Here is a 23,022-nt window from a genome sequence, read left to right as displayed (position 1 = left end):
ACATATGGCATAACACAGATCAAGAAAATGCTGACAATGAGATCCGGCTATCCGGATATCCACACATGGTGCTTTGTTGCAAATTTTACAGATAAAATCATAACAGCATTAATGATATAAAATGAACTTAAAGCTTATTTTATTCTCATATTCTCATTGTTTTATTATCATTGTAAAAAATATTCTCATTGTAAAAAATATTCTCATTGTAAAAAAATTATCAAAAATTTCAAGCCCTGAAGTGTAAATGAGTTCAACTAGTTTGCAATATTGAACAAACACTCCAGTCTTGAAAATATTAGTGTTAATTTTAAAAATATTCAGTGGGAAAATATTTTATATAATGCACTATTATCTTAAAACTTCTAACTCAACCTCATTCATATGTCAATATTTCAAATAAATAATGTATCAATTTAATTTCATTGGTCTCACAAAAAGCATGCAGCCTAATCAATTTTTCATCGCATATTGTTCGCACAAGATTTTTTTAATGCAGCAAGTGTCTGCCTCTATCACCTTTCAGTTACTAACTTACAAACACCCAAAAATTCTGATCAAAACCAATTTTCCTTTTATATTTTTAATATTTTATAGTTTAGAGTTATGATTAATCTATGTTCCTATTCAATCTAACAAGACCCCTCATAATTCATGAGCAAACTTTAGCAAAACCTAGCTTCTATCAGTTCATATTAATTTAGCACAAATACAGCTCACTTTGGCCAACTATACAGTTGCTGTTCTTATTTAACCAATTATTGATTCAAGCAAATGCTACATCTAGCATTCACAATTTAATTCAAAGCTGCAATAGAGATGAAGGATCCTACAAAGATATAGATAAAGCTCTTCAGATGAAGAATTCAAAAATTCTTATCCCGATTGTTAGGGTTATGTTAAAAATTATGTGCCACTATTCAACAAGAAAGGTTTTTTTTCCGTGTTACAATCAACATATGCAGCACACCAAAACCAGCTGAAGATGGCCCAATTATTATTCTCAGTATTACTTGGAGAGTTACACAATATAGCTAACAAAATAATCAAAGCTTCCTTAGTGAAGTCAGAAAAATATATCTTCATCAAAATAACATTGAACAGTGTTTCAGTTGAATTTTACCTACCTCCACTTGCATATTCCATCACTAAATAGAGAGTCTTTTCCGTTTCAATAACTTCAAACAATTTCACTGAAAGCAAAAATGAAGAACTGGTATATAGATAAGCATAGATTAACAAATTTCTGAACAATGTTAGAAATATAGCCACATAAACAATGCCACTTAACATTTGAATAATCAATGAATACTACTTGTTTTAAAAGGAGATAATTATAAATTTGGTTGCTGTTAATTCAGTTATTATGGTTAACAACAATTTACTTCCCACCCCCCTCAAATTCCTTGCTCAATTGATTGGAGGTTCCAAAGGATCTCTGTGCCACACAAACACGAAGTGAAGGAACCAAGGCTGGATATCATTATCTAGTTAAAGACAGAAAAACCAAATGTAGTGCCTCTACCAGTTATCCACTTGAGGTCATCTAAATTTGAACACACAACAGATCACAACTGGGAACGTTCTTGTTTATTTTCTTATCTGTTCTCTGACTGATCTGGAGGTCCTTGCTTTATTTCTTTAATTTACTTCCTAATAGACACAATGAACTAATCAAGCCATTTGGACAAAATAAAATTGCTAAGCTATAATTTTACTGCTCTTTTGCACTTTTAATTGTTCAAAAGGGAAAACACCAAATTTTTTGTGATGCAGCAAATTTCAATATTTCCAAATGTATATGCATTCATCATTGTTTAAATATACCCAGAACTGCTGGAAATCTGAAATAAAACATACAAGGTTCTGTAAACAAAGAGCACTTCAAGCAGTATCTGGTGGAAAGTGAATTATAGCCTTACCAGGACTGGTTAACAGAAGCCAAATTAGTTTTCGATTGAACTGAAAATTGACTTGCATTTTTTCTCTCCTGTTTCTGACAAAGGGTCTTTGGCTTGAAACGTTAATCTATTTCTCCGATCACAAGTGCAAATGACTTGCTGACTCATTAAAGGTTGCTGCTTGTCTAGTTTTGGGCAGCAAGATGACAAAGCCATATGATCCGTAAAGAAGCAATTCATTGGTATGATAAAATACTTCAGATGTAAAAGATGACAGGAAGAGCTCTTTTAATTTGAATAAAGTTTTGAGCTCATGTAGTTCAAAATAATTAAGTAACTGGATTTGACAAATAAGAAACATTTTCACAATCAGTGATTAAATCAGTGTCAAATTAAAATCAAGAGATTGTTGAGAGAAGGAATATAGTATTAGAAATATCACTGAAAGCAATTTCTACCAGTATTTTAAAAGCAATGTACTCATTACTGGGTACAATACTTAAAGCATACATGTTAAAAAAAAGGCTTTTTTTGGGACCTGGTACAGGCACCCCAAATAAAGCCCATTTCTTTACTGAAAAACTGGCATCCATTGGCATTGCTGATCAAACTACATACATATTTTGTCTGTCCCAATGTTAATAAATGGAGAGACAGGAGATAAAGGCAGTCGCAGTAAAGGAAAAGTAAACCTATATTACACAAATGGTGAGTAAATCTATATAAGTTTACTCCAGGCCAAGTACGGAATCATTGATGATCAGAATTGATATGGTCAATGCCAAAGAAATGTAAATTAAAGCATTTCTATGCAGTTTTAACAAGTGAATCTTGGTATTTACCATAAATTATTGGTTTGCTTTGCACATTAACATTGGAGAACTCTATAAAAACTACTGGTTCCATGGAACAGCAAATAAATGCTTTTAAAAACAAAAGAAATTCACAGCATACTGAAATAGAAAAGACCACTTTTTCTACTTCATCTTGCAATGACTTACCATAGTCATGCCACAAAAGTCTGAACATGGGCCAAAAGAAGTGAATCACAAGTAGGTAGATTGCAGTGAGAAAAAAAGTGAAATGGGAAATGACAGTAAGATTACCTGCAAAAGTCCACAATGTTTCAGATTTAATGAGAAACAAGCAGGTTGGTAATTTCTACTTGCCCACAATAAACTGAGTGTACCATGCCAAAGCATTATGCTGTACATTTGTAAAGTGTGCTGCTGGTCAACAAAATGATTTTAAATTAGCAAGTGAGGTTCAATTAATTTAATGAATACATTTAAAATTGTGATTTAGACTGTGTTAACACAAGGTCATCAGTATACACAAAATATTTTCCTAATAACAGAATATCCAAAACTAGAAATGAAATTATGAGCCCTATTATAACTCATTGTTACAATTACAAACATTCTCATGATTAGTGAATGACAAGTAGATAAGTCAATCACTTGCTGTTTTCTTAAGTGTCAAAATTGTATCCAGCAGTATGCTGTAGTGATCCATGCAGAACTTATTATATAGAAAATTTATATGGCAGGAAAGGTTTAGTAAGAATAAAACTTTAACAATGTTAAATGATGACACTGAACTTAACATCTAATGATCAAGTTAGAAAAATGTGCATGGAGTTTGTCTTCTGGAAAGTAATCTGCCAAAGGAAAAGCAGCCCACAACATTCACTACTTGCAGAATCTTGCAAAATCATGATAAATGCAACGTTTTAAAGTAGATAGGATATGTTTAAAGAACAGGATGAGAAGATTCACAAAGCTCTTGCATAAATAAAACTGAAGCCTCCTCTCCATGGACTCCATCTATACTTGGCTGCATCAGTAAAGCAACCAGAATAGGAAATGATATGATTTGGTGATATGAAACAATGAGTCAGCTGCACCTTTCCTCATTCCTTGTCACGTCCACTGTTGAACTTGAACGCTCGTGAGGTCATTACCCACACAAGGTCATTAGTCGGTCATTAACCTACAACTTTTTGATGAGTAAAAAAACAAACGTTACTTGAGAGTTTCTTTGGAAGAGGTGGTAGGGGACATAAAAGGCCTAACGATGATGATAACGCAGAGACAGCTGAGGCTGAGACTGCAAGAAAAAGCTTCCTTCAACGGAAAATACGACGAGTCGTACATAAAATATGGCTTTAATGCAACCGGTGACTCATACGCTCCAAGTCCCCTGTCTGTGATATGTGGAGACAAGCTGTCTAATGAGGCAATATAGCCCTCAAAACTGCTTCAGCACCTTGAGTCCAGGCATCCTGCACTTAAAGACAAACCTGTTGAGATTTTTGAGCAGAAAAAAACATGAGCAAGCGGGACAGAAGCAAGTGCTGACAGCCACCACCTCCACAAATGCTACTGTTCTGAGAGTGTCGTACTTAGCTGCTAGCCATACTGCTAAGGCTAAGAAGCCTTTCACTGTTGGCGAAGAATTGATTCTGCTTCCTGCCAAGGACATGTATTGTGAACTGTTGGGAGAAGCTGCAGCTAACAAGATGGCACAGGCTTCTCTCTCAGCTACCACAGTTTCAAGGAGAATCGATGACATAGTGGAGAACATTGAAGCACAGCTGTTGGAATGGCTTAACGAGTCACCATGGTATGCTATCCAGGTCGATGAGTCTACCGATGTCGACAACAAGGCAATACTGCTGGTTTATGTGCGATATATGTTTCAAGATGATGTGCACGAGGAAATGTTGTGTGCACTGCCGCTGCCAACTAACACAACTGGGGCAGAACTATTCAAGTCTTTGAATGACTACACGTCAGGCAAACTGGACTGGTCATTCTGTGTTGGAATATGCACAGATGGGGCTGCAGCTATGTCTGGTTTCACTACCCGAGTCAAAGAGGTTGCTTCTGAATGCCAGTCTACACACCGTGTCATACACAGGGAAATGCTGGCTGGCCGAAAAATGTCACCTGATCTTAACAGCATATTGAGTTGAAGTTATCAATCACATCAAAGCAAAAGCCCCTAACTCACATCTGTTTGAGCAGGTTTGCAAGGAAATAGATGCAGAGCACAAATGGCTTCTCTTACACACTGAAGTCAAGTGGCTATCAAGGGGGAGAGCCTGGACAGGGTTTTTGAGTTAAGAGAGCCGCTACAGAGATTCCTTTCAGGAAAAAAGGTCACCACTGGCACCACACTTCAGTGACAAGGAGTGGATAGCAAAACTCGCTTATCTGTGTGACATCTTCAACCTGCTCAATGAACTCAATTTGTCACTTCAGGGGAGAATGACAACTGTCTTCAAGTTGGCAGATAAAGCGTCTGCTTTCAAAGCCAAACTGGAACTGTGGGGACGGTGAGTGGACAGGTGCATATTTGACATGTTCCCAACATTAGCTGGGATTTTGGGAGAGACTGAGGCTGCACCGTCCACCTCACAGCTGGTGTGTGATCACCTATCTTCGCTGTCGACAGAATTTGAGCGTTACTTCCCAACCGCAAATGACTCAAGACGTGCTAAGGAATGGGTTTGTGACCCATTTGTGAATGTCCCCAGTGAATCATCCATGTCAGCGCGGGAAGAAAATCAACTCCTTGAGCTTGCAAATGACGGTGGGCTGAAAACTATGTTTGACATAACATCTCTGCCTGCATTCTGGATCAAAGTCAAGGCTGAATATCCTGAGATAGCCACAAAAGCACTGAAAACGTTGCTTCCACTTCCAACATTATATCTCTGTGAAGCAGGGTTTTCTGCAATGAATGCAATGAAAACTAAATTGTGGAATAGACTGGACATAAGGAACCCTCTTCGAGTATCGCTATCTCCCATCACTCCTCGATGGGACTGTCTTGTTGCAGGGAAACAAGCCCAGAGCTTCCACTGATTCAGTGATATTGGTGTGTTGCAATGATTTTATCGTTCATACGAGGAAAATATGTGCTGTGTTTAATATCCAAACGTGACTTAAAAGTTATGATGCTATTGACTTATAATTGACTTAACACTGTAGTCATGCAAGGAAAATATGCACTGTGTGTTTAATATTAAATTTGTTAAACTATAAGTGACTTATAGTTGACTTATCACCTATATTCCGGTCGTGATTAACACCACCCTACCCTCCCCCACCGTTGGCCAGTCCGCAAGAATATTATCAACATTAAACTGGTCCGCGGTGCAAAAAAGGTTGGTGACCCGTGACCTAGCCCAACCTGGACATTCTCTCTTTTCCTCTCTTCTGTTGGGCAGAAGATTCAAAAGCCTGAAAGCGTGTACCACCAGGCTCGAGGACTGCTTCCACCCCACTGTTTTAAGACTATTAAATAGTTCCCTAGTATGATAAATTGGTCTCTTAACCTCATTGTACCTTGTTATGATCTTGAACCTTATTGTTTATCTGCACTTTCTCTGTAGCTGTTTCATTTTCTTCTGCATTGTTAATATTTTACCTTGTTCTACCTCAAGCACTGTAATGACTGGATCTGTATGAACAGAATGCAAGACAAGCTATTCACTGTATCTTGGTACACATGACAACAAACCAGTTCCAATATTGATATTGTACATTTTTTCACAACTATTTTCGACCTGAAATTCAGAAAGTATCAATAATGCACACCTATAACCTCACATTTTCTAAATCACTCTGCTGAGAATAAGTACTGTTTTCAATATTGGTTCAGTGGCATTCTCCTTCTATAACAAGAAGCATTCACTTCCCAATTGATACAGTTATACCAGATTACAAATACAAGACCTGCTTCTGGGCTCCTGAATGCTTTCTACATTCATTTGCTTGGCTGACCTCCAAACATTATATTGCATTTCTCTCTACGATCAAAGCATTAAAAAAGGATGTTTAAGCACACAGTTCTTTATTTCATTTCAATCCTAAAGCACACATTGAATTATAACTCAATACAGATTTTAAATGAAATATGTAAGATGAACATCAATGGCTTAGACTTACCTAGAATTTAACCATTCATCATTTAACAATAACTGACATTTAAACACAACCTAGAAAATTTTAAAAATTACTGAAATATTTTAAATGATTGAAATCAAAGAAAGATAGTCATATTTTTTTAATCATGATGTCGCTTAATATTCAAAATATCACCAATTCTTAGTGGCATTGCCATGCCATTGTGTCACAGAGATCAAAAACTCTCTTAGGGAAAGTTATCCAAACAAACAAATCTATGAAATTTTATGAATCCATAAATTTGATACCAGGTAGTAATAATCAAGTGAGCTTCTAGCTGAAAAGGATAGTCTTTAATTCCTCACAATTACTTTTTAGGGCAATCTTTCTTTAAAAGGATGTTTTTCCAAATATTTTACGCAAGGTGACATGAAAAGTATGATGAACAGTGCAAGGATATAGTTAACGTAACCTTTTTGGCCACTAGAATACAGACTCTGTCAAAGTCTTGTAGATTAAAACTAATCAATTTTACAAAAATATTAGTGGAGTTCTAAGTTTATGAAATCAAAACAATACAACACTTACGACAGAGGAAAGTGCCTCTTTACTGCCAATATGCTCTGATCACACTGGGAACAATGCTTACCTTGCGTTTTTATCATATGTGCCTATTTTCAGCAAATTAAGCAAGTTGCACTCCCCTGGTTAAAACAGTCCAAAGTCTAACTTCAGCTACTTCATCAGAGCAATATTCATATTTTAGCATTTTTTGCCAATTCTATACCTTTTGGCTCAATTCAGAATCTCCAATAATCACTGGAAGGCTCAACAATACCGAAAAGCTGATTATTGACTACAGGAGGAAGAACCCAGAGGTCCATTAGGGAAACTGAGGTGGAGAAGCTGTAGCTTTAAATTCCTTGGCATCAAAATTTCAGAGGGTTTGTCTTGGGACCAACACATAAATATCACCATAAAGAATGCACAATAGTGCCTTTACATCCTTAGAAGTTTGCATATATTCGGCATGTCACCAAAAATTTTGACAACCTTCTACAGGTGCACAGTGATGAGTATCCTAAATGGTTGCATCATGGGCCTGGTATAGGAACACTAATCCACAGGAACAGAAAAGGCTACAGAAAGCAATGAACACAACCCAGTCCGTCACATACAAAGCACTCCTCAACACTGAGTACATCTACATGGAGTGGGGCCGCAAGAAAGCAGCATCCATCAGAGATCCCAACATCTGTGCAAAAAACATCAAAGGTCAAAGCAAATTTATTATAAAAGTATATATATGTCACCATATACAACCATGAGATTCATTTTCCTGAAGGCAATTACAATATATACAAGGAACAATAGAAGCAATGAAACAACATCCAACAGGACAGACAATAACCAATGTGCAAAAAAAAATTGTGCAATCACAAGAAACAGGGGAAAAAGAGAGATGAAGAGTCCTTGAATTTGAGTCCATAGGTTGTTCTATCCTTTTGCAAATTTACTTTGAAACTAATGGCATTTTGGTCATTGCATGCAAAGTGCTCCCCTACACAAACTTCTGTCAGCTGCCCTGTCTCATTCCCTAATAGCAGATCCCATTTTGCATACTCTCATTGGGACTTCTAAGTACCAATGAAGGACACTCCTGAACACATTTGACAAACTCTATCCCACCTACTCCTTTCACAGTATGCAGAAAGTTAAAATCACCTACTATAACAACCTTAAGTTTTTTGCAAGTCTTCAATCTCTTTAAAAATGTTTTTTTACTGTATCCCTATGACTGGTAAGTGGTCTGTAATATAGTCCCAATAACATGGTCATATCTTTATTTCTCATTTCCACCCATAACACCTCACTAGATGAGTTCGCCAGTCTGTTCCCTGCCTAGTAATACCACCCCTCCTCCTTTAATCCCTCCCATTCTGTCACCTCTAAAACAATGGCACCCAGAATATTGAGCTGACAGTCCTGACCCTTCTGCATCCAAGTCTCACTAATGGCTACATATTCATAATTCCAGTGTTGATCCATACCCTGTTCTCATCCACCTTTTCTATGATACTTCTTGCATTGATGGAGGGAACAGTTCAGTGATGGGGCAAGTGAAATTGAGTGAAGTTATCCCTCTGGTTCAAGAGCCTGATGGTTGAGGGTAATAACTGTTCCTGAACCTGGTGGTGCAGATCCTGAGGCTCTTATACCTTCTTCCGGATGGCAGCAATGAAAAGGGAGCATGGCCAGGATGGTGGAGATTCTTTATGATGTACGCTGCTTTCCTGTGAGAACCCTCAGTGTAAATGTACTCAATGGTGGAGAAGGCTTTACCCCTACTTCCACCTGTGACAGAGCAGGTCTGCCACAACTAATTTCTTCCCCCTCACCTCCAACCCACCTGCAATTCTCATTCTGCCTGTCTGACAGTGCTGGCGCTATGCTTAATAGGCGCAGCATGGACCCTTTTGTTTTGACTTACACACTTCAGGACAGTGGCATTCTTTGATGTGTCCTGTTTGTTGTTGCTTCCTGTTTTAGGGAGGGGAGCCAACTGATGAGCGAGCTGTCTTTAAAAAGGTACCTGTTTGTGGTGGCACATCCTCAGTGCTTTCTCAATGGAGGTGTTCATTTTAGGGGATGGGGGAGACTGCTGGTGCCTGGAAAATGGTTAGTTATGAATTGATTCGTTGTGCAATGTCATGAATGTATTTGTGGACATCTGTGTTTTGTTCTTGTGTAATTGTTCAGGCTGGGTAATAACTCCTCAACATTCCAAAGAATGGAGTATCCCTTTTCTCCTAAAGGAAGGAGATCCTTAGTTAACTTTCTTCGTAATGGCACTAACATAGTGGACCCAGGACTGATCCCTTGAAATGATAACACCTAGGAATTTAAAATTGCTGACTCTCTCTACCTTTGATCCCCTGCTGAGGACATCTGGTTTCTTTCTCTTGAAGTCAACAATTATCTTGGTCTTGCTGACATTGATGTGGATTTTCAATCCCAAAGTTAGATTTTCAATCTCCCTCCTATATCCTGAATTGTCACCACCCTTAAATCAGCCAACAACAATTATGTCATCGGAAAACTTTAAAAAATTTTTTGCTGGTGGGGGGGGGGGGGGGGGGGGAAGAATCGTTGCTCGCTGCCGCTTATGCACAGGAAGGGAGAGCTGGGAGGGGGGACTTTGAGGTTATCACATTTAACTGTCATTCATTCTTTGGGGCACCTCTGCTTTCGTGGATATTTGTGAACAAAAGCATTTCAGGATGTATATTGTATACATTTCTGACATTAAATTTGACCTTTGAACCTTTGAGTGCATAAGAATATAGCAAGTAGAGCAGGGGGCAAAGCAAACAGCCTTGTGGCGCACCAGTGCCCAGGGAGATAGTGCAGGAGATGCTGTTGATATGCCGGCTTCTTTGTGTAGGAGGTAAAGAAACTTTGGGTCCCACACCACCAGGTTCAGTATTTTTCTACAGCCACTCGGCTTCTGAACCAGCATGGAAAACTCCATTCACCTCTACTCTAAACTGATTCTATGATCTATGGCCTCTTAACAATTTATATCCTCAGTGTTATTTTTATTTCCACCATTTTTTTCTTTTGCACATTGGTTTTCATCAGCCTTTGTCTGGTTATGTATAGTTATTCATGAAATTCTAGTGCGTTTCTTTTTTCCTTGTAAATGCCTGCAAGAAAATAGAATCTCAAGGTAGAAATTGTTAACATATTTGTATTAACAAGATTTACTTTGATCATTGAATAACATTCAGATTTGGTGTCAAAAATTATGATAAATACAAGACAAAAAAAGCTCTGCAAAGAACAACTTCAACAAAAAAAAATGCCCATATCCATCACACCAAACTTAACACCACACACCAGACATCTAACACAAAAGTCTACCATCCATATTATAATCAATTATGAATCAGAACTTCCTCAAACAATATAATAAGTGTTTCCATCTTTCACAATGCACAAGTCACAGCATTAGTTTATGAAAAGTTTAAATGAAAATAAGGGCTGCTCCTACAACAAACCTTTAGTATTAATGGCAAAATGCACCGTGGTGTATATTTCCCAGGAGTCAAAACAGTTCAAGGATGCTTTAGTGAAACAGCTCACTTCAATATTTTAATTGCAGTTTTGCTTATCTGCTTTATTCTGAGATTTTTAAATTAAGGTAATTAATCTACAATAGGTTCAAATATACAGCTAGGTTTTAGAAAGAGTCATCTAATTACAGGAGTGAGACCAAGTGTTTGAGTGCAATTCCATGATTGCATGCAATTTTTGTAGGTTATATCCTATGACAGAGTGTGGCTTTGTTTGTTTATTTATTTATTTAACTTGCCCCAGTTTTACATAGGATATATTTCAATTCAGCCTGTATCAATACACAAAGGCATCAAAGGTTTTGATTAACATCCTCAGATAATTGTGTTACAGGCTCTGGATAAAGGTGTGCTGTCATTTTTAATCACAAACAAGACAAATCTGCAGATGCTGGAAACCCAAGCAACACACAGAAAATGCTGGAGGAACTCAGCCGGCCAGCAGAATCGATGGAAAAGAGTAGTTGACATTTCAAGCCGAAACTCTTTATCAGGACTGGAGAAAAAAAGAGGAGGGGTCAGGATAAGGTGGTGAGGGGAGGGGAGGAAGGAACAAGGTGAGAGATAGGTGAAACCAGGAGTGGGGAAGGGATGAAGTAAAAGAGCTGGGTCTTGGCCCGAAACGTCGACTACACTCTTTTTCATAGATGCTATCTGGCCTGCTGAGTTCCTCCAGCATTTTGTGTGTGTTGCTTGTACATTTTTATATTTTTCTGGGGAAATGTAATTTAATTGTTTTGTTTTTGAGTGAAATCTGCTACTGTGGTTTACTCCCATAATTCTTCAATTTTGAATATAAAATTATTCTTGTTTGTACACTATCATATAGACCATCTTAAAGCTAAGACAACAGAAAGAGGCTTACACCAATTTCAAGAGAGTAATTTACAATATTTGGTAAACCATCACACTTATGGCCAAACATCCATTTAGAAGTGGAGCTTATAATTGTCATCCTTGAACACAAAAAGAAATGTTGGGTGAAGCTCTAATATCATAAGTGTTTAAATGACTAGAAACTGGAATCAGTGTGCCTGTACAAAATTCACATTCATATCTGAACACTACTGACTGCATTTGATATAGGAAGTCATCTCCTAATTTAATCAACAGCACCTTACTGGAGATAAGTGCTGGGTTGTATGTGAGATAATATTAAAAGCTGTGGTTTACACAGATAACAAGAAACAAAATAACAGATAACAAAATAACAAGAAATTATTAAAAAGACACTCAGTTATATGGTTACATGAATTGCATTGGAGTTTAATAACAATTTTGAATCATCTGCTCCATTTCATTTCTGTTGTAGAGAATTGGCTGACATTTACTTAAATAATAAAGGATTAATATATTACTCACTACACCAATTTTACTGAGCAGCTTCCACATCTGACTATTCACTCCCATTAACAATATGCAACTAACGGGTGCTTCTATTGGAGAATATGAATATTATGGAGTATTGGAGAATATGAATATTATGGAGTATTGGAGAATATGAATATTATGGAGTATAAAACTTAATGCTAAAAACTATGGTGTGTTGGTATATGCTAGGGAGAGGTGGCTGAAAGCGGTCGCCAGCTGTGAAGTTGCTGTGTAACCAAAACTGTGTGAAATGCTAAAGGACAATGATGTGTCAATATATGCTAATCAGGTATCCAATTGAATGTAGAGACAATATGTGTTAATGAACAGTAACTCAGGGATCTTTGAACATGTCGGCTGTGTAACTAAAGCAATGTAGAGACAATATGTAGGGATATTTTGCTTTGAACATGTCTGCTGTGTAATTAAAACTATATAGTCGACTAGAACAAATAAGTCAATAGGTAAAAACAATAGTAACTGTGATATGCACCGCTTGGATATGTTAATGCAGCTAAACCAGGTTTGCTTTAAAAAGCGGCTGTATCCGAAAATCGGGAGGCATTCAGCGACTAGCTCAATGACTGTCTCAACTTTGATTTGCAAATTAAAGTTTAACCCTTCTTGAAGAATTTTCTGCGTCTCCTGGTCATTTGAAAAGCATGAAAAACCACAACACTTCTCTGCTCAGATATCATAGATATTAAAAACCTTATTTATAGCTTGCATATTAAGAAAAATCTGACAATTATTTGGTGGGTGCTGCACTTTTTGCACTATTTATTGGACCTGTAAAAGGAACATCACAATTAACGCAATCTATGTGACAGAAAGATAAAGTCTACACTAGGTAACAAAAGCTACAGTTTTTTTTAAGCTAAAGATCAAAGTATTTTGTGGAGCATTTATTTAGTATTTTATGCTTACAAAGTACCTAAGGCAGTGACCTGTACATATTGGCATATTGATCAAAGAACAAAGGTTGAGAAGTTCTGATCATTTGAAACATTCAGCACTTCATTTTCCATAGATGCTACCAGACTACTGAACGTTGCTTCAGCACTGCTTCAGAATTCCAGCATGGGAAAGAAGTAGGAAATCATCAATGTTAAAACACCACTTTCATTTTTTTTATAAAAAAGTTGATTATTTTTGTAACCTAGTTGGGAAAGGAATAAGAGATATGCATATATGGACAGAACTTCTTTCTTGGCTTATTGAAAATTTATGCCCAAACACAAAGAAATGTTAATACTATTACGATGTATATCAATAATTTTGTAAAATGAAGCTGACCTTGATGACTGGTCACTAAAGCAGTTTGTGTTGTATTTTTGTAAGACCATATTCATTTCCAATAATATGAGAATTAAAAACTGAGTGCAGCTGCCATGGGTAACATATGAAAAATTCAGTACCTTGTTCTTATTTCAAATCATACAGAAACAAAGCAAACAAAATTCTTGTAAGATCAAAAATGATGCATCTTATCCATCATGTTCTTGTCCCATAACCCATTCTCTGCTTTTAATGCAGCGTAACAGGCAGATGTAGAATAATGGTCAATGTTACTGGAGCTGCTCTGAGCACTGATGGTTGAGAAACAAGCTGAATGAACCCCAAGGTCACAGTCAGAGGACTGACAAATGTAAGACGTACACTGCAGATGCTGTGGTCAAAGCAACACGTACAAGCTGGAGGAACTCAGGAGGTCATGGAAACGAGCAGTCAACGTTTCGGGCCAAGACCCTTCGTCAGGACTGAAGAGGGAGGGGGCAGGGGCCCTATAAAGAAGGGGGGGAGGGTGGGAAGTAGAAGGCTGGAAGATGCCAGGTGAAAAACCAATAAGAGGAAAGATCAACAGGTGGGGGAGGGGAAGCAGGGAGGGTATAGGCAGGAAGGGTGAAGTAGGAATGTAAGAGGAAAGCACTATGTGTAATAGAAGGCGGCAGAATCATGTGAGAGGTGATAGGCAGCTGGAGGAGGGGGCAGAGTGAAACTGGGATGGGGGAAGGGAGAGGGAGAGAATTACCAGAAGTTGGAGAATTCAATGTTCATGCCAAGGGGCTGGAGACTACCCAGACAGTATATGAGGTGTTACTCCTCCAACCTGAGTTTGGCCTCATCATGGCAGTAGAGCAGGCCATGTATGGACATATTCGAATAGGAATGTGAAGCAGAGTTGAGACACGTGTGACTTGTAAAAGATATATGATGCAGATCATGCTAGGACAGGGTACCTCACTAGCTTTTTTTGTACCCTTCACCACAAAATTTTATGCCCTTTACAGGAAGTACAAATTGACAGCAGTATGCTTCAAAGGCTCAATGACAATGAATCCATAAATGAGAGATTTCATTATTTTTAATCTAGTAATGACTAAGTATAAATTAAGCATCAACCTAGCATCACTAATCAAAATAAAGATTGGATTAAAAAAAGACAGGAAGAAGAAATAATTATTTTTAAATCTTAAAAGAAAGTTGGGAAAAGATCTCACCATTTTAACTGTATAACTGAAAGACCAGAGAGACTGCATGTCAGCAGCTTAACAATCATCAATTTTTATTCACCAAACTGATAGTTGTGCGACACGTTCAGTGGACAAATCCAGTAAATTCTTAATATTAGGAAGGCCAAAAGCAGCAGAATGTAGCTAGCACTAATTCTGCACTTTCATAGCTCATAGAGTACATCTTATCTCATACTACATTTTAATGATTAGAGGCCAGATAGCCAGTAGAAATCAATGTGAGTGATCTTCAACCATATTTATTGCAGGATAAGAGTGGAGATTTGAGTTTACGATTAAAGATGCAAGATGGGGTAGGCTGGTATCCTAAAAATAACCTAAATAATGAAGTTGCTGTTAAATCAAATAGATAGTGTACCTGGCAATGGATCCAAGTAAAGTTATGGCTTGTCTTTTAAAAAAAACTCTTGCTACATGCAAGTAGAATAACACTTTAGCAGCTAGGTACCTAGCAAAGAATTCTAACTCAAATACGGAGGGGACTTCTGTGCATTACCGTTAGGAAATAACATAGCAGTTCAGAGTTAAGGCACAACACATTAGCTAGCACTTTCACTAAAAATTTTGACAGGAGAAAAGTATTCTTTGTTAAATTTGTTCCTTAAAATTATGTAGAATTCACTTACCTATATTTGGATGATTCAAACATTTCATTATTCTTACTTCCCTGAAAAGCTGAAAGAAAGAAAGATGTGGTTTAGACAGCTTGTTTTACTGGAGCACTTTTAATCCTTAATTTAACATTCCTGGTTAACTTGATTTTATAACTGTACCATGATATGCATGGATCATTCATCACTTCTGAAGCTACAGAGACAGAAACTCAACTTTGTTATAACAACTCCTATAAGTGTGTGTCCAAATCTCCCTCCTCAACCTTAATTAACTCACTAAAGAGCTTGATGTTTTATCGATGTGGAAAGCCACTGCGACAAAGTAAATGCAGCATGCTTGGGATGAAATCTCCCTAAAAAAATGATAGCACCACTGTATCAAATTTTACAGACAAGAAAATTACAAAACTAGTTTTGAATCATTGTGCAATGGGAATGTACAACTTTGTATATCCTGTAGTTTCATAAAGACTGGAACTTCGATTGCTTCCATAGCACCCAATGATAGACCAATACAGCACAGTACAGGCCTTTTGGCCCACAATGTTGTGCAGACCCTTAAACCCTGCCTCCCATATAACCCCCCACCTTAAATTCCTCCATATACCTGTCTAGTAGTCTCTTAAATTTCACTAGTGTATCTACCTCCACCACTGACTCAGGCAGTGCATTCCACGCACCAACCACTCTCTGAGTAAAAAACCTTTCTCTAATATCCCCCTTGAACTTTCCACCCCTCACCTTAAAACCATGTCCTCTTGTATTGAGCAGTGGTGCCCTGGGGAAGAGGCGCTGGCTGTCCACTCTAACTATTCCTCTTTATATCTTGTATACCTCTATCATGTCCCCTCTCATTCACTTCCTCTCCAGAGAGTAAAGCCCTAGCTCCCTTAATCTCTGAACATAATGCACACTCTCTAAACCAGGCAGCATCCTGGTAAATCTCCTCTGTACCCTTTCCAATGCTTCCACATCCTTCCTATAGTGAGGCGACCAGAAATGGACGCAGTACTCCAAGTGTGGCCTAACCAGAGTTTTATAGAGCTGCATCATTACCCCGCGTTTCTTAAACTCTATCTCTCAACTTATGAAAGCTAACACTCCATAAGCTTTCTTAACCACCCTATCTACCTGTGAGGCAACTTTCAGGGATTTGTGGACATGTACCCCCAGATCCCTCTGCATCTCCACACTTCCAAGAATCCTGCCATTTACATTGTACTTTGCCTTGGAATTTGTCCTTCCAAAGTGTACCTCCTCACACTTCTCTGGGTTGAACTCCATCTGCCACTTCTCAGCCCACTTCTGTATCCTATCAATGTCTCTCTGCAACCTTAGACAATCCTCTACACTATCCACCTCACCACCAACCTTTGTGTCGTCTGCAAACTTGCCAACCTACCCTACCACCCTCACATCCAGGTCGTTAATAAAAATCACAAAAAGCAGAGGCCCCAGAACCGATCCTTGTGGGACACCACTAGACACAACCCTCCAATCCGAATATACTCCCTCCACCACGACCCTCTTTCTGCAGGCAAGCCAATTCTGAATCCACCTGGCCAAACTCCCCTGGATCCCATGCCTTCTGACTTTCTGAATAAGCCTATCGTGTGGTACCTTGTCAAATCCTATGATATCTATCTCAGAACTGGCATCAGAACATCGTTCACTAAGTAGAACCCTTAAAGGTGTCAGGCCCTAGCAATGTACCTGGCAGGTACTGAAAACCTGTCCTGATCAACTGGCGAAAGCATTCAGGGATATTTTCAACCTCTCACTGCTGAGGTCAGAGGTTCCCATCTGCTTCAAAGAGACATACCAATGCTCAAGAGCAGGGTAAGACGTCTCAACATCAATCACCCAGCCATACTCACATCTGCTGAAGTGCTTTAAGAGGTTGGTCATTGCTAGAATTAACTTCTTCCTATTTTGCCACGATAGATCTACAGCAGACATAATCTTTATTAGCACCTGAACAAAAGCAATATACCGGTATACATCAAATTGCTTTTATTGACTACAGCTTCGCATTTAACACCATAAACTCCTCAGTATTAGTCAAGCTTCAAAATCTGGGTCTCTGTACCTCCATCTACAACTGAATCCTTGGCTTTTTCCAGCGGGAGACCACAGTCAGCGCTGATCAACATTAGTATTTCCCAATCACCGACCATCAACACAGACACACCTCAAAGATGTGTGCTTAACACACTGTTCTACTCTGTCCCTCTCGACTGTTTGGCTTGGCACAGCTTAAACACTATCTATAAATTCACTGATGAAATTGCTGTTGACAACAGAATCTCACATGGTGACGGAGGTATACAGGAGAGAGAATGGCTGCTTAAGTGGTGTTCAAACAACATTGCACTCAAAACTCAATGTTTTTCTTTTTGGTAGGTTAAGTGGTTCATTTTGGTAGGTCTTATCTGAAGACAGAATATAATATTAATGATAAGACTCTTGGTAGGGTGGAGGATTTGAGAGATCTTGGTGTCTGTGTCCATAGGACATTCAAAGCTGCTACACAGGTTGCCAAAGTTGTTAAGAAGGCATATGGTATGTTGGCATTCATCAACCATGGGATTAAGTTCAAGAGCCATGAGGTAATGTTACAGCTATACAAGACCTTGGTCAGACCACACTTTGAGTACTGTGTTCAGTTCTGGTCACCTCACTACAGAAAGGATGTGGAAACTATAGAAAGGGTGCAGAGGAGATTTACAAGGATGTTACCTGGATTGAAGGGTGTACCTTATCAGAATAGGTTGAGTGAACTTGGCCTTTTCTCTGTGGAGCAATGGAGGATGAGAGGTGACCTGATAGAGGTGTATAAAATGATGAGAGGCATTGATCATGTGGATAGTCAGAGGCATTTTTCCAGGGCTGAATTGGCTAACATAAGAGGGCATAGTTTTAAGGTGCTTGGAAATAGGTATCAAGGGGACATCAGAGGCAATTTTTTTTTAAAAATACAGTGGTAGGTGTGTGGAATGTACTGCCAGCAACAGTAGTAGAGGTGGATACAACAGAGTCTTTTAAGAGCATCTTAGATAGATACATGGAACTTAGAAAAATAGAGGAGCTATGCGCTAGGGAAATTCTAGGCAGCTTCTAGAGTAGATTACATGGTCAGCACAACCATGTAATCAACATGGATTGAAGGGCCTGCAATGTGCTGTAGATTCCTACGTTCAATGTCAGCAAGACCAAAGAACAATTAAACCACTGGACAATAACAGGAGCAGAATAAGGCCACTTAACCCATCGAGTCTGTTCCACCATTCAATAATGGTTCAAATTTATTAACCCTCTCAATCCCATTCTCCTGCCTTCTCACTGTAACCTTTCACACCCTGACTAACCAAGAACCTTTCAACTTCCACTTCAAATATACTCAATGACTTGGCCACCACAGCCATCTGTGGTAATGAACTCCACAGATTCACCACTCTTGGGCTAAAGAAATTCCTCATTTCTATTCTAAATAGATGTCTATTCAGATACTGTGCCTTCTGGTCTTAGACTCGCCCATTATAGGAAACATTCTCTCTACATCCACTCTATCTGGGACTTTCAATATTCGATAGGTTTCACTGAGATCCACCCTCATTTTTCTAAATTCCAGCAAATACAGCCTCAGAATTATCAAACACTCCTGATATATTAACCCTTTCATTCCCAGAATCATTCTTGTGAATCTTGTCTGGGCTCTCTCCAATGACAGGCATCTTTTCTTAGATAAGGGGCCCAAAATTGCTCAAATACTCCAAATGCAGTTTGACCAATGCCTTATAAAGCCTTGTATCAAATCTTAGCTCTTATCTTCCAGTCCTCTCAAAATGAATGCTAACATAGCATTTCCTTGCAAGTTAACCTTTAGGGAATCTACACAAAGCCTCCTAAGTCTCTTTGCACCTCTGATTTTTGAATTTTCTCCCTGTTCAGAAAATAGTCCACACCTTTATTCCTTCTATCCAAGTGCATGGCCATATACTTTCCTATACTATGTTCCATCTGCCACTTCTTTGCCCAAGCCCTTCTGCAGACTTCCTGCTCCTTCGACACTACCTGCCTGTCCACTTATCTTCGCATTGTTCACAAACTTAGCCACAATGCCATCAATTACTTCATCTAAATAACTGACACGTAACATGAAGTGGTTCCAATACCGAACCCAGCTAAATACCAGTAGTCACCTACAGACAAGCAGATTAGGCCCCTTTATCCCCACTCTGTTTCCTGCCAGTCAGTCAATCACCTATCCATGCTAGTATTTTTCCTGTAATACCATGGGTTCTTATCTTGTTAAGCAACCTCATTTTACTCAAAAATTTCCAACAGATTTGTCAGGCAAGATTTCCTTTTGGCCTACTTTATTAGATAGATAGATAGATAGATAGATACTTTATTCATCCCCAAGGGGAAATTCAATGTTCCTCCAGTATGATATCACATAAACACAAGACAGACCAAGACTAACTGACCAAAAAACCACATAATTATAACATACAGTTACAACAGTGCAAAGCAATACCATAATTTGATAAGAGCAGACCATGGGCACGGTAAAAAAAAGTCTCAAAGTCCCAGATAGCCCATCATCTCACGCAGATGGCAGAAGGAAGAAACCTCCAACGTGGCAAAACTTCCCGATGCAGCCTCTGGAAGCACCCGAGCACAGCCAACTGTGAGTCCGTCCGAAAACTTCCGACAACTTCGTGCCTCCGACCAGCCCTCCGACACCGAGCACCGAGCACCATCTCTGCCGAGTGCTTCAACCCCGGCTCCGGCCACCAAGCAACAGGCAAAGCCGAGGATTCGGGGCCTTCCTCTCTGGAGATCTCTCCGATCGCTCAGTAGCAGCGTCAGCAGCACAGGCATGTCAGAAGTTTCGCCAGATGTTCCTCCGTGCTTCACACATCCGTCTCAATCAAATCAGGATTGTGCACGGCCCCTACTTACAGATAACGGATATTCCTTACTGGAGTGGCCGCTGCGCCCTGCGTCGTCGCGTCGCGCGCCGTTCCTTCAAGTACCCCAAAACTTCATCCTTAATAATGGACTCCAATATCTTCCCAATCACTGAAGTCAGCCTAACTATCCTATAATTTCCTTCCTTCTGCCTACCTTCCTTCTTGAAGAATGGTGGGACATTTGCAATTTTCCAGTCCTCCAGAACCATTCCAGAATCCAGTAATTGTGGACTTGAGGAAAGGAATGTTGGGAGAACATATTCCAGTTCCCATTGAAGTGTCAGCAGTGGAAAGAGTGAGCAGCTTCAAGGCAACCTATCTTGGGCCCAAATCACTGATGCAATCACAAAGAGGCAAGCCAGAAGCTATACTTCCTTCGGAGGCTAAGCAGACTTTGTGCATCACCAAAGACAATCAAACCTCTACACATGTACGGTAGGGAGAATTCTGACGGATTACATCACCATGTTGTATAGGAGGCTCCAATACAAGAGCAAGAGGCTGTAAAAGATTGAGACTTAGCACTTCATAAGCTCAATCCTCCCACCATTGAGGATATCTTCAAAAGGAGGCGCCTCAAAAAGGTGCAATGCATCATTAAAGACCCTCACTGTTAAGGGCATGCCTTCTTTTCTTCACATTACACAACCTCACTATTCCTTTTTTTTTGTAACTTAATGGTAATTGTTAATGTTTTGCATTGAACTGATGCTGCAAAATGAAGTTCACAATTTCAGTGATAATAAACCTGATTTCTGACCAATATAATGCTATAAAAATAATTTCACATATTTATTTTACATTTCCAGTACAATCCAGCCATTGTCCGTAAACATAGATTGATAAATGTTAATATTATTTTGTTTGGAATGCCCCTGCCATTTCTCATGAAGATCATTCAATGATCATTGAACTGCTCTTGAGAAAATTTTAATCCCAATTTTACACCTCTTGGGTCACACAAGGGATACGAAAAGAAGATTATACTCAAAGTTGAATGTATTTAGAGTAAAAATTGGAATTGCTGTAGAAAATGGCAGTAAATGATGCATACTATTTGGCGGTATATTGGCAGGATAAGATTAAGCACTGAATGGTGGTGTGATAGTCTTCAATTTGCATAAATGTATTTAGAAAATTAACGCAAAGTAATAAAATTTTACAATATCATACTAGAATTAATGGACAAACTCAAACAGAAAAAGAAATTGTTTAATGGAGAAAAGAGACACAAGGAAGTGTTTTAAGCTTCGTGGCTGACACAAACAGTGGTGTTATATTATCAACTGGAGTACCAATGGTTTTAAAAAATTAAGTACTAATGAAAATTTTCAATTTATAAGATGCCATCTTTTTGATGTCTGGATACAAATTACAGAATGCACAATAGAACAAAGGAGAAAATTGCTGCTAGCTTGTTGCCACTGGAGGGAGCTCCAGAATTTAGGTAATGGAAGAAATGCTAAATTTCAATATAATTAGAGATTCCAGTCATCTGATTCACAAGATCTTAAACTGCTGATGAAACTCATTCAGCTAGACATGCCTCCGAAACGTAAGAAACGAGAACAAGGGAATCATAGGCCGCTAAAGCCTGCTCTGCTATTCGGTATTATGGATGATCTCACTGTAAAGCAAAAAAGATTACAAATGCTGAAAATCTGACACAAAATTAGAAAATACTAGAAACAAAGGGTCTTCAGCCTGAAACATTAACAGTTTTTCTTTCCACAGATGCAACAAACCTGCTGTGGATTTCCAGCATTTTCTGTTAGTCTGATGGTATACTTAACCCTGTGTTCTTATCTATATAAACGCCACCTTTTAAGGGAGGGAGTTCCGTAAGATCATAATCCTTTACAGAGAAAAAAAATCACACCATCTTGTCTTAAATTTTGACCATTTATTCTTACAACAATGATCCTCAGGTTTTGTTTTTCTGACAGGAAGAAATACCTTCTTCACAGTTATTCCATCAAGACCTTCCCCACAACACTATTCTAAACTCCAACGAATACAAGCTTAGCCCATTCAATTTTTCTTCATGAGACAATCCAATTGTTCCAGGTGATGGTCTAGTAAACCTCCTAAGGACTTCAAACACTTTGAAAGATCCTTTTTCATCACAGAGCTCTGAAAGCTCTCAACATTTATGTTATTTATAGTTTTCCTGCCAAAATTGACAACTGCACGATTTCCCATATTGTACATCATTTATCCATTCATTTCAGTGAATAAATATCCTCCAGTCCTTTTCAATTCATTTTCAAACATGTTGCCTCAATACTTCCATTGATATCAGTATATAATTTGTAAAGGACCAATCCCTGAAGCACACAGCATATCTTACTTGATTTGTGCCTATTCATTGCTTTTTTGTGACCAACCTTCAATCTACACCACTACATTAATTCTTGCACCACAAGCTTGTCAACTACAATATAGATACACTAGTTCCCTTACATCCATATCAAGCCACTTCTTCCAGGAATTACAACAAATTAATCAAATACCAAAAGATTCCAATTTGAGATGTTTTGATGGAGCAGAGAGGGAGATTCCATTCTATTG

The 23,022-nt window shown here is 38.5% G+C and overlaps 1 protein-coding gene across 6 annotated transcripts in view; it reads right to left on the bottom strand.

Annotated features, from left to right (window-relative positions):
• mark3a (MAP/microtubule affinity-regulating kinase 3a) overlaps positions 1-23,022 on the bottom strand; it is a 169,197-nt gene that overhangs the window by 85,081 nt on the left and 61,094 nt on the right. For all 6 annotated transcript variants that reach the window (XM_073039736.1, XM_073039735.1, XM_073039729.1 and 3 more), the window contains 2 exons: positions 15,485-15,533; positions 1,128-1,193 (listed from right to left, as the gene is read on the bottom strand). In XM_073039736.1, coding sequence (XP_072895837.1) covers positions 1,128-1,193; positions 15,485-15,533 — 115 coding nt within the window. The remainder of the gene's footprint in view (positions 1-1,127; positions 1,194-15,484; positions 15,534-23,022) is intronic.

The sequence above is a fragment of the Hemitrygon akajei genome, chromosome 3, assembly GCF_048418815.1.
Source record: "Hemitrygon akajei chromosome 3, sHemAka1.3, whole genome shotgun sequence".
Taxonomy (NCBI): Eukaryota; Metazoa; Chordata; class Chondrichthyes; order Myliobatiformes; family Dasyatidae; genus Hemitrygon; species Hemitrygon akajei.
Note: the sequence above shows the minus strand (reverse complement) of the source record. Positions and strands in the feature narration are given on the sequence as shown.